The sequence below is a fragment of the Aspergillus nomiae genome (assembly GCF_001204775.2).
Source record: "Aspergillus nomiae NRRL 13137 chromosome Unknown contig00094, whole genome shotgun sequence".
Lineage (NCBI taxonomy): Eukaryota > Fungi > Ascomycota > Eurotiomycetes > Eurotiales > Aspergillaceae > Aspergillus > Aspergillus nomiae.
In genome coordinates this window covers 27,683-40,385 of record NW_015378149.1, presented here as the reverse complement: position 1 = coordinate 40,385, position 12,703 = coordinate 27,683, and the positions used below count along the sequence as shown (strand labels likewise).

The window sequence follows — 12,703 nt, the reverse complement described above, 5'->3', positions numbered from 1 at the left end:
GCCGCCGACTGGGCGTTGGAGCAAGTGGAGATGAACAGACAGCGTGAACGAGTCAGAAGTTAGAACGAACATCGATGGCTTCCGGGCGGAGATCCGAGGCGAGGATCATAAGCGGGTCTCTCAAGAAAGGCGACAATTATCAAGTGGTCGATGTCGATCTTTTGTGTGATGCCTGCATGATGATGAAGCCGTTGCATTCCTCGCCTGGCATTCACGGAAGTAATAGAAATCATGAATACTACGTAGAATAAGAAAAGATTCGATCGCAACCACGTGCCAGTCAAGGTGAGGTGCGCCACACAACGTCATCGGCTGGATGCAGTACATCGACCTAACTTGTACTCTACAGCATTAAGAAGGAATACGGAGAGTTCCAATCTAGATATCAAAAAATAACAAGTGCAACATTGAAAGACTGTATGTAGTATGTGAGCATTGTCGGCCACTGTACAAAAAATAAAATAAATAAAGATGAGAAAAAAAGAAAAGACCAAAGCTGCATTGATTGCCGGGTATGGCTTCTCACTCCGAACAGCAATGATCAGGTAATAGTGATCAATCCGGGAGCGGTATATTCAAATAGATGCTGGCGTATATGGTGAGACAATAGGCAGCGGAAACATGAAGCAAAATAAGAACAAGACAGAGGTGATATTAATAGTAGGAGGGCATGGCATGGCGTCGTATATCATAATATACTCGGGGCATTGAAAGCATTGATATTAACAAAGGGTATAATATCTATGATGAACAAAAGTGAAACAAACAAATACTAGTAAATAGCGGAAAGCTTGCAGGAAGAACGAGATGGGAGGGGGTGTAGAGTGGTTGGGTACCCTGGACCACACAATGCATGGTCTGGTGTTTCATGTACCTCATATAGACCCAGGGTATTCGCCGACGTTGTGGCCAGGAAGCCAGGCGCCATCGAGAGGCATAATGAGACTGGGATTGACATATTTGTTCAGCCTGACTTCTACTCCTTGCCTACCAATTTGGATTGGCAGGGCGTCACGATCGAGGCCGGATGGAGAAGAAAAGGATGAAGGTGAAGGGGAAAGGTTTCCACCGGCATCGCGGTCAATACTCTTCAAGGCAATGAACTTCATCAGAGGCTCATAGCTTCGAGAGAAGAAGTAGCTGAACCACACCGTTGCGCCCAACAGGGGCACAAGGATCAAGGAACGCGTGATAGCTGTGCGCAGTGCGAATACCCCTATCATCGCAACTTGGAACACCATCAAGCCTACCAGGACTCGACTGCATATCATTGGCCATGCACGTCCGGTAGAATGCTGCTGATGGTCCATCGCATACAGGAGCTGGTACTTGTAAATGAAGTTCCCGATGGCAAAGTATACCAGTCCAAACAGACAGATCAACCAAGAGCTTGGAAACACGCTATACACCACACAAATGATTAAGATGAGGATCGTCTGCGGGATCGAGTACCCGTAACTGAAAGTAGGTGGCGTAGACAGTTCGGCATACTCTCGAGGTGTCTTAGCTTAAAGAAGTTGATGGGGTACATTGCAACGCTCCCAAACTCCAACAGTCGGAAGGGAAACATTCCCACACCTTGTAGGACTATAAGATTGATGTAAAATGGTGCAAAGTTTTCAAGCGAATTCGCCAGCGCAAACGCGATGGTAGTGGCATCCTGAAACGCATCACGAAGATGCTTGAATAGTTCGTAGAATGTCGTTGCCGTTCCGAAGACCGTAAAAACAAGGAAAAGGTTGAAGAAAGAGAAGAAGAAGTTCTTGGAAATGACGGACAATTCAACGTCACCACGCGATGTCATTCCCTGATGGTTTGAGAGCCCTGGTCGGACAAACAGTTAGCACGTCATCGGTGACTAGGCCTTTCAGCTAGTTTGACTTACAATTATATAGATAAGGGACAGCAATAGTCATCAACGAGAGAACTAAAGTCGGAAGACCGGTTTGGACGAGGGACTTCGCAATAGGGTTGCGAGCCAGCGTCTCGGCTAGTTGTGGGAATACCTTGTGTAGCGTCTCCAGTTCCAGAAGATACGCAAGAGGAACAAGGAGTACCGACCAGAACACGGTCAAGAAGCCAATGACGCCCGTGATGGACCAGGATTGCATCATTCGCCTCGAACGTGGCAAGTATGTATTCTTCCACACGACATCAGCCGGCGCCGGTGCCAACCGGGCAAGCAACTGCATAGGGTGAGGATCGAGGATGGCCTGAACAACCATCTGAGAGGCAAAAATTGACTCCATGGTCACAAATGCTAACTCAGTAGGGGGATACTGCTTCTGGCGCGCCACTCGGATCTCTTCATCAATCCTCCGCAGCTTTTCTTCATAATAGTCTATCGCATCAACGCTCTTATACCGTAGCTTTAACGGTCCGTACCACAAGCGAATCGTGGGACGTTGGTGTGTGTAGTCCGCAATGTGGTCTCGTCCACTCTCTGAAAGAAGCTGTATGCGCTCGCTGTCATCTTCGGAGAACAGGCTCGAACCACGCGGCTGATGATGTGCCAGCGGTAACGTGCTAACATTTTCGGTCTGTCGTTTGTATCCGACGTGCTTCGTCCACGCTCGTTCAAGATTCCGTAATATTTGCAATCGCTCGTCGACGAGGTGGTCTAACTCTCGCCAATCCCGGCATAAAGTAACACTCTCAACTTTTCCAACCTGAAGACCCTCCACGAATTCAATGATCTTCTCTTCTGATGCCATGTCCTGGGGAATACCTGAGAGGCGGATAGTCCGGTCGGTGGTGCTAGTCTGACTGCCGAGATACTTCTGTCTGATACGAATGATTTTGTTTGTCTCCTGGAGTAGCATATAGACCGCTAATCCGGTGAATATGTATGTGAAGACCACGTACATCCACAAATAGTTCGGGTCAGTCACGGGCTTCTTGTCCTTGTTCCCACCGAGAGCATTATCATCGTTGTCATCCCAACCTGGGATCCCCCTTTTCCCGGTATACTTGTAATGGATCGGAAGTATGATAACCACGGCGAACATGAAGACAGCTGACAAGAATCGGATCGCAAACTTGAAAAACGACAAGAACTACACCATCGGATGTCAGAGTTAGTGCTTGGTTGACCCACTTGTGCATGGAATGCAACGAAACTTACAACAAACGCATCCAAGCCCGCAGAGTGCAAAACTTCCTCTTCAGTTACCCTGTATAGCACTGGTATCCACCCAAAAAAGCTATCAGGAAGCTCCGGTAAGTGTGAAGCTGCGCAGCGTTGTCGTCTTCGTGCGGCGTACAGCTCCGTCCATTTCGGTCGCAGGACCTACACAACATAGATTCGTTAGAGATTATTGCATGTATAGCTTACGAGATGTAAGGCGTACACAGAAAGATAAGAAGGCACTTAGTCCCAATGTGAAGCTAATAATCAGCTGGGTATACAGATCACGTTGCCCTTTTGCTTGGTCACCCCATGTTGGCTCATGGACGCCCCCAGGCTTGTCACTTTTAACTGCAGTGGTTATTATGGCTGCCGCAGCAGCCTCTGTCAGAGACATGTGTTAAGAAGTAAAGTCCCGTTGTTAAGTCTCCTAGGCGACACAGTTTTCGTCAATGCATATGGGAAGAGTTCGGCACTTTCACGGTACAGATGCGCAAGCCAAAACAACTGACGTCAGGGTGGGTTCTCGCGTGATGGGTACACCGCGTCGCTGGCCAAATGACCTTCTTTATATGAGAGCTGTCCTAGTAATTTTCGCAACGGAGAGTCGCCTCTGTCTAATACCTCAGAAAAGTGTGCGGTAGATTCTGCGGACTCGATTGTGCTCAAACTTCAATAAGCTCTTTGGCGATTCCAAAAATGGCAAGCTAAAAGATGAGTTGTGCGATAAGCTGACTCATCCTGAAGTTATGTCGGCCTTGGCAGGCACTATGCAAACTATGCGATACCAACGAATCCATGATAGCTGCTAGACAAGACAAAATGGAAGGTAGTAATTCTACGACAAGTCATATCCTCAATGAGCACCCTAATCTAGTATATACGTGTATACTCATCTATAGTTCCATTGTATAGAGCGAACCCTTGCTTCTATGATGTTTTCGTGGCATATCTTGAAGCGTCGTAATAAAGATCTAGCAAGCACGCTGCCGACCATGCTTGCGTGGGCGACTATCATTGAAAAACGCATTGTTAGCAATCCGAGTCATGTCATTATATTTGAGAAGTGGAAGGAATGGCGTACAGAGTCAGAACAGTGTGCACCGTCTTTATTTGTCAATTCTGTGAGGCCCTTCCAAGGGCTTTCTCTGAGTGCTCGCTTGCACCCTTCTAAGCGACGAGTTACCTGCTGATAAGTTTCTATTTGTCCCTCTGGCGTTGTTCTGCGAGCTAGATCAAAGTGTAAGAAGGCACGAAGAAAATATCCTCGCTGCCACACCCATTCGGGCCCCTGGTGATAATTTCTGCCTTTGGAAGTGGTAAAGTCCGTAGAGTCCTCTGAATTGTTATAGTTGGGACGATAGTTGAGATCGGATGGGTCGAGGGTAGCCATACCAACAGGACCAAGAAGAATTGAGTCTGCAAGCGCAAGTGCTGTTAGAGCTTTGGAGGGATCAAAGAGATCCGGTGACACAGTCATGGCAATAGGGAAATTGGACCGAAGTTGGTAGTCTTCATAGGGCTTGCCGGATTTATACAAATCCTTGTAGATGCCACGGCGGTTGACAATCTTTGCATCAACATCATATCCACTGTCTTCATCAGATCTCACGGGAACGTAATAACAGCGCTCGAAACTGTTCTTGATCTTGGCGGCCCAATCCTTGAACGTAACTGATCTGCCATCTCCAATATGTACCCCTTCGTGCGGGTAAAGTCCCTGTTCATATAGCTTCCCCACCCAAGTCAAAGCACTGTAGAGAAGCCCAGTAATTTCAATGGCTGCGCCATCACGAGGGGTACCAGGAAATCCTTTGTTTCCGGCTTTCTCACTCTCCCCCATCTTGTCTTGCCAGGTCCCACAATTGAACTGGCTACCGCCAAATATCAGACCTGTCTCCCAGTCAACATTGACGTCGATTTGAAAACCCTCAGGCTTCATTTGCATATCAAGCCCAGGGCCAGCGTTATACTCTTTGAATGACAGCCCTTGAGCATGTCGTTGAAAAACCTCCTGGATGACCTCCGTTATCGTTGAATGCCGAGAGTATGCACGAGGGTCGTCGAAGGGGAACCATGTATCATCGTACGGCAGAAACCTCCTGGGAACTTTCTCGCTGAGGAGCTGTATACCATTTGGAACCATTGTGGTATAATCTTGAATAGCCTGGAGGAAGAACCATACAGAATCTCGAGAATTGTAACGAGGAAGCTTTCCGCTGCTCAACAGATTAGGGATCATCCCGTGTTTGAGGACGCTAGCAAACGCGAGAATATGCTCTTTGGCATCATCAAACCGGCCAGTACAGAGGAGCAAGCCTCGAAGAGATATGAAAACGTCTCTTCCCCAGCATCTAGCCCAGTCCACAGCAAAATGGGGCAGGCCGGCCGCAAGACTTGACACTCGTTTCGTAGGCCATAGAGATGCGGATTTTACGTATCCAGTTTGTTGGACGCTGACCATGCCCAGTTGATGCACAAACTCTTGTCCTTTTTGTATATTCCCTCCTAGAAGCCGAATGCCCTGCTTCCATGCAGCGTTGTACGCGACTTGGAGAACAATGGCAAAATACCGTGGGAGGAGAAAGCTGGGTAGTCCACGAACGGCATTGAATTTGTCCCGTAACCAGGACGCCGGGTCGCTTAGAGCATTGTACCCGTCTTTTTGTGCCACCTTCTCCAAACGCTCTATGATATAATCAAGGGCCCACTGGCCTTGCCGGAGATGAGCACAGAGTGGATGTCCTAGTTCGTTGTATCGAATGATGGTCTCCAGGACGCTCCACCATCCCTGAAGGCCTGCATAGACCAACGGCCCATGATTGGGTATGGCATATACTCCGTCCTGACCGTCACTGGAATCCCTTTCTTCGGCTTCACAGCGGTAGAGCACAAAGTTAAGGTCAACTAAACTGAGCTTTGAGAATGCCTGATCTGCACCTTCAGTAATGTAAAGATCCAGCCCTGTGGAATGCTCAGCTGCCGGGATGGACGTTTCGAAGAGGGCAATTGACCCCGCTATAAAGGAGTCCAGAACAGAAATGATGGTATCATGACCGTGTTCCTCAACTCTAACTGCGTTAGTCTCTCGAACTCTGCTAGGTAATCCCCGTAAGAATTCCTTATCCGCCAGGACTTTTGCTATGGAGTTTTCTCCTGCTTCAACTTCCAACATCCATGCCCCAAGTGGTTTGACTCGCGTTCCGGTGAGGTGAGTTGGTGCTAGGATGGGATGGCCATCCTGGCCCGGGAAAGAGGTATGTGCTATCAAAAATATGCCCCTTCGTGTCTTAGGGTGAACTCTATGGACTGTAATGTACTCTCCATCATGGTGAATATGTGTCTCATCGTATCCATCGGCTCCCATCATAGTGTGAAGCTCATTTAGGATCTTCTTGACGCTCCCAATGCCGCCCTCAGAAGCCAACTCCCCCTTAGAGGGTCCTGAAAACGATGAGGTATACAACCGTGTCTCGTGAACGAGATCAACTAATTTTGGATATACTTCATCATAGCCCATGACGCTTCCAGTAGCCGAGGCGCACATTGAAACTAATGCAGCATTGGGTAACGTATCTACCGCTGTTCGCTTTTGCGCCGGCATTTCATTATCGTGTGTACAATCCATGAAGAGAGCTTGGACAGGATACGGGCGTATGTGAGAAATGGCTTCTTCCTGGTTATCAGCACTTGCAGAGGCTATAGCGTGACTGCTCCCTGCAGTAGGCAAGTCAAGGTCAAAGCTGCCAATGGGGCGTCCTCCATGGCGGTGTACAAGACGACTTAGTTCCCCGGTGCTCCAAGCCTGCATGGCCTCTCGAATGAGTGCATTAATGCCTAGTCTCTTGACGAAAACATAATCAGCTTCTTCGGAGCCCGTGAAGAGCTCAGCGAAAACTGTCAAATTGGGTCGAACTTTTCGTGCCTCATCTAGCAGGTACTCTGCGACTCCTAATGGCGTTGAGTGGCAATTGTCAATCCGAAATCCCGAAAAATACTTAGCCATCAGACGAGTGTATTTAGTCATGAACTCCCAAAGAAATGGGCTGTCTTCAGGGCAGTTGCCATATCTTAGCTTCACACAATCCCCCCACACAATGACTTCTCGTCTCAAATAGGCTTTTGAGTCCGGTCCAGCGTTATCCCGCAACGCGTCGGCATTCCATATCCACCCGTTATTCACAAGCGCAAGTGCCGTCGATTTGTGCTGCTTCGTAACTTCGTTGACGGGCAGTCTTGTAAAATATGTCTCAATAAGCGGGCTCTCTTTCGTGACAGAACCAAGCTTGGGTCCATGATCATCTATTCTTAGGTATTTGATGCGATTGAAGACTTGCTCCATTATTTCGGATACGTCTGCGTCGTATTCTGTGTAAAAGGGCAGGTTCACTTCATCGAGCAATTGAGTGAACCTGCTCTCTGCTTCCTCATGGTTGGAATCTACTGGACCAAGCAGAGCAGTTAAAATGGCCGCACCGAGGTGGTCATCGACTGCTCGAGTAAACCTTCCAAGTATGCTTTTGGATGTTGGGATTGCGTGCTCACGGATGAAGCTTGCCTGATCCTTAAGAGTTAGGTTCTTGAAATCCTTCAGAGCAAACCGTGACCATTGATCGCTTTCCAAATCGATCTCTGGAGACTTGGCCCATTGGTCAACGATCCTTCGGGTGTCCGCTTTAACATTAACAACGTAGTACTCCCATAGCCTCAAGCTGCCGATAACACGTTCACGCATTACGTTCATCACAACAATCAGATCGTCGGCAGTCTTAAATTCCGTTGGAAGACCCAGGGTTTGAAGGTCTTCTCCAAACTGCAACAAAGCAGTGTCGAGCTCCAATGCCGCCTCAAGCCATGGGGCCGTCTCAACGCTATAACCAGCCTCAGGGTGCTCCTCAAGCCATTTGCTGTTATTAGCAGTATGGTTCCATACAACATCTGTTAGTGACAAGAGCCCATGGTCTACTTCCATCTTGTTAACCATTTGAGCTATATCATTCTCCCCCTTGGGGAATAGGGTCTCATCGAACTGTAGTTGATCAAAAATACTGTAGGGGGAATTCGAGGCTCCGCGTTTCATCAAGGGCGTAAAATGGACCATATTGTACTTGCGCTGGCTGATTCCATTTAAATGATTTTCCCAATCCGTTGGGTATGCGCCCATGAACTTAGAGATCACGGAGAATATTGAAAGAGCGTTGAGAGGAAGATCACGGCCACCAAGAGTTAGTCTTGGTGCAACATCAATATAGTGCGTTGGGGTCTTGACCGGTTCGGACGTCTCAACCGGAGCAACGGAGAAGTCTGGAAGTGGAGAATAGGCAGTATAAAACGCGAAGGATCCTGGGGAAGTGATTGGAATATCGATCTGGATGTTCTTGTTGAAGTCTGGATGTAACCTACTTCTGCCTCAACAACTGAAAAGCCAATAAGTCAGAGAGAGGGATCGCTTTACCTGAAACTCCGGAATTCCGAGCGTTTGAAGGGCTCCCCGTCCTCCGGGACATTCACCCACAGCATTCCTTCCCTACAGATCGAGCTGCTGCCTTCGATAACGAAGCGAAGCGAGTATGGAGGATTGGTGGGTGGAGGAAGGTAGATATAGCCCCCGGGCACATCTGGGGAGCCATCGTCTTTCAGTGGAAGAAGATAGACCTGGCGTGGAGCAGGCATTGTTATTTGATCAAGTTATCCAGAGGATGAGCGCCAGTGCACCAAATGCGCGGTGGAAACGAAAACAGGAAGGAAAAACAGAAACTAGCTGGCAAGCTGTGACGCAGGTCTGGATGCTTGAGCCCAGTTGGAGGCGGGGATAGTATCGGCCCGGCCGATGGAGTTGTTGATGATCGCTAGAGATACGCTGATCTAGCCAATGTACAGGAGAATGAAGAGTGAGGTTTTGACGGAGGAAGAAAACCAAAATTAAACACGGGCAATACAAACAAAGCCAGCTTTTCAGGTTTCTCATTTATGTTCCTGGGCGCTTTCGGACCCCGCAGGAGGTCTGACATCATGGAACGGTGCAAAGGCCTCGACCACAGAAGTAACCTTGGACCTCCGGGCTAGTAACGTGTCCAAGAAACCCAATTTTAGTATCAGGAGAAAAGTCAATCCAGAATAGCCAACACACACAAACACACACACAATCAGAATGGATCATCCTTCGTTTTCAAAAAGGCATAACGTAAATCTGGGAATTGCTCTCTATAGTCACTAGTCTATGTGCATTTATAACATCCATACCCAAAAACATGAGAAAAGACCTACCGACAAGTCTCAAGACGTAAATAATTATAAAAGAAATATGAGGAGCAGGCATCGTTGCATCCTGCCACCTCACAATTTGGCTAAGACTGCCTGACTCGCGCCACCACCATTCACTCCTTGCGATTCATGCGAAATAGATTCCGGCTTGCTGTAACGAAAAGAAAACAGATACCCGCGAATTAATAACCGAAATAGAAAATCATGGGAGACAAAGCATCAGGTCCTATTTACCGCTCAATATAAGAAGGGATATCCTCAACAGACATAGTGCCTTCCAGAATTCCTACGAGAAGTCAGCGACATGGTCTTGACACGCAAAAAGGTTGGCACTCACTATAGACGGCCGTCAACAAGGGGTATTCGTCTTCAACGCCTTGGTTCTTCAAGAATTTGTTCACTTCGAGCGCAGTCAAAGTGCCCTGGAGTTTCTGGCCGTTGAGCTCCGTCTCTTCGACCTTTCCGATCGGCTGCTTTCTTTCAATGCTCAGCTTGGCGCAACGGAAGTTGCGACCGCCACTACAGCTAGTGATCAAGTCGGCAACACCGGCACTCTCCTCGGTGAAAGTGCGAGTGTTGATAGTCGCACCGAAGAACATTTCACCGAATTTGACCATCTCCAACAGGCCGACTCGCATGACGGCAGCTTTGGCGTTGTCACCCCATCCCATGCCTTCAACCCAGCCTGCGGCGATAGCGACGACATTCTTGAGCGCACCGCCAAGGGAAACACCTGCAACGTCACTCACCACGCTGATATGGAAGTAGGGACGGTGGAAAAGCGTCTTTAGGACAGCATGGTCAATGGGAGGATACTCGGAGGGCAACGCCTGCAGTTTAACCTGAGATAGTTGTCCCGAAACGTCCTTGTGTGTGAAGTGAACCACATCCAGAGTCGATGAGGAAGGCGAGCGATTGGGCGAGGGGGCTTTCGAATCTAGATGGGGAGGATCGTAAGCAATGCTTGACTCAGACCACTTCTCCTGGGCAACCTCGCTGGCGATGTTTGCGCCGGAGAGGGCGCCACAGTAGATCCCGAGAATCTTGCCAATGGTCTCTGAGAAAAGGCTGATTCCATCTTCCCGCACATCGACACCCTTGATGCAAGAGATACCGCGCGCATATGGCAGAATCTTGCCCTTAATCTGCTCACAAGTCTTGATAATGAACTGATGAGGCAAGTTGAAAACAAGGATAGTGCTGTCCTTAACGGAATCCTCCAATGAGGGATTGGCGTGCAAATTAGTAGGAAGGTTGATTCCTGGTAGATATTTGACGTTCTCATGTGTCTTGTTGATGATCTCTGTTAACTTCTGGGGACCTTGGCACAAGGGCGAAGATGGGTTATAGTGAGGGGAGGTCTTTGGAACTTCCACATTCTCTTCAAAAACCCACATCTGAACATCCTTTTCGAAAATGGCAGGGTTGCTAGCGGTATTTTCAGCGACGATCTTGGCAATAGCGGTGCCCCTTTCAAATGTCAGTGCTGTCTAATGCCAGTTACCGTTGTCTCTCAGCGCACTTACCAGTTTCCTGAGCCGATCACCGTGACCTTGTGTTTGCGCCGGTACGGGGTAAGAGAACTCATTTTGGCAAAACTGTCCACTGATGTAGTATATAGACGTGAAAATGAACAAGAAATGAGCCGAGTTGGGCTTGACTTTAAAGCCTTTGAGTAGATTGAAGACGACGAAAATGGAGTGGAGAGTGTCTGTTGCTGGGGAAAAACCGGGGACCGAGGTTGATCAATTGTAGTGGCAATTGAACGAAGGCAAGTCCGGCGAGATAAAAGATGTACTGGGGACAGCATCCACGTAGTGCTGCGAATAAGACACGAAAACCGTCACCAGAGTGCTCGATGTGGCTCTCTGATGTAAGTGGAAGACGATAAGGCGGGTTGAATACCCGTGAATGTGGATCTTTTTGTCCCGAGAAATTCGGAAAAAGAACGAGGGATTTTAGGGGAGAAAAAAAAAAAAAAGGGCGATCGGGTTCGGTGAGTGCTCGGATGTGTCACACTAACAAAGTAGTGTGGTGCTTTGAGTCCCGGCCAACTATCTTGTTCATGTGCCACGGCCAGTCCTCACTTTTTGATCTAAATCACTTAGGGATAGACATACCCAAGAAGGAAAAACCTCTCTTAGTCGGTCAGGAGTCACGTTGGCGGTGAGGCCAGGGGATGCCAGGGACATGACTGAGCTAGCATTCAGGCTAATCCAGAACAGGATTAGAAGCACACACCCATCGGAACCACGGGCAGAATTATTATCGTGAAGTCTCGGAGAGCCCGGCGATCTGATCAACTTTTTTCGGCACCACCGATAAAAGCCCATAATGGTAAGCCAAGCTATCTCTCACATGAAAATTGGCCATCTCTAACATCTGCATGCAAAGGCCCCTGTGAGATCAATCAAGAAGCAGCCCGCTGTGAAAATGCCGGCTTCAGGGAAAGGCGCTCTTCCCTCGACAAAGTCTAGTGCTTTCAATGATGATTTTCGGACATCTAAGAAAGACAAACGCCAAATTAAACATGCTGCCTTAATGTCCAAAATAGAGAAGAACTCTCAAAAGACCACAAAACGTCGACGGGCATCAAAGAAACTCGTTGCAAATCTTGAATCGCTTGCCGATGCCCTTCCAGAAACCGAGGTTGAAATGAACGATGCCAGCAATCAGGTGAACGTCATTAAACAGAAAACGCTGAAGCATAAACCTGGCGCTATGAAGCGTAGGCAACGATTGGAACAAACAGAAAGAGATCGTTTTGCGAAGAACATGGCACAGATGTCGACGATCGATGCGACTACTACACCAAATACAGAATCGGACAACCAGGCGGACTCTGTGTCGAACCGTTGGGCTGCATTGCGCAGTTTTATCTCGCAAACTATGGAACAGCAGCCTGTCTTCAAGGCAACGAAGTGAAAGTCCCTGTCTCCAAGAAGTCCAGTCAACCCCTCGTTGAGAACAAAGCTCCTATGTCTCGACAACAAGCCCTCCTTGCCTTAACCAAACCTACCATCAGTATTGCTTGCAGCGACTGTACATGGCAAGTAATAGCGATCAACAGCTAGGACGGTATATTGATTACAGGCCAGAGTGTGTCACCTCAATGTCGCTCCTCTTCTGTTTGGGGCACTGCAAGCTTCCAAAAAGAAACGATACGCGATTTACTAGGCCGGGCTTAAAATCGCATACCAGCTGCCAAGTTCAAGAAGTAAAATGGGAGTAAAGAATGGATAGCCCTACGCCGCAGAATATCGATACCCTTCCTTCCAGATGATCTTAGACTATGCAGTCTTGAAGGCTTCG

General features: G+C 48.3%; 3 protein-coding genes across 3 annotated transcripts; 1 reads left to right on the top strand and 2 right to left on the bottom strand.

Annotated features, from left to right (window-relative positions):
- Positions 1 to 875: 875 nt before the first annotated feature.
- Positions 876 to 8,807, bottom strand: ANOM_004487 (uncharacterized protein; the record flags this gene model as incomplete). The annotated part of the gene is made up of 6 exons (XM_015549744.1): positions 8,583 to 8,807; positions 4,314 to 8,526; positions 3,125 to 3,289; positions 1,886 to 3,056; positions 1,579 to 1,824; positions 876 to 1,507 (listed from the first exon to the last, which is right to left on the bottom strand). The coding sequence occupies exons 1-6, from the start codon at positions 8,798 to 8,800 to the stop codon at positions 876 to 878; spliced, it is 6,645 nt and encodes a 2,214-aa protein (XP_015407979.1). The 5' UTR covers positions 8,801 to 8,807.
- Positions 8,808 to 9,289: 482 nt separating this feature from the next.
- On the bottom strand, positions 9,290 to 11,479 carry ANOM_004486 (glycerol-3-phosphate dehydrogenase family protein). The gene is made up of 3 exons (XM_015549743.1): positions 10,918 to 11,479; positions 9,729 to 10,861; positions 9,290 to 9,677 (listed from the first exon to the last, which is right to left on the bottom strand). Exons 1-3 carry the CDS (start codon positions 11,199 to 11,201, stop codon positions 9,622 to 9,624), a joined length of 1,473 nt encoding a protein of 490 aa, XP_015407980.1. The 5' UTR covers positions 11,202 to 11,479; the 3' UTR covers positions 9,290 to 9,621.
- Positions 11,480 to 11,725: 246 nt separating this feature from the next.
- ANOM_004485 (FAM207/SLX9 family protein) lies at positions 11,726 to 12,316 on the top strand (the record flags this gene model as incomplete). Its single annotated transcript, XM_015549742.1, has 2 exons — positions 11,726 to 11,728; positions 11,786 to 12,316. The coding sequence occupies 2 exons, from the start codon at positions 11,726 to 11,728 to the stop codon at positions 12,314 to 12,316; spliced, it is 534 nt and encodes a 177-aa protein (XP_015407981.1).
- Positions 12,317 to 12,703: the final 387 nt, after the last annotated feature.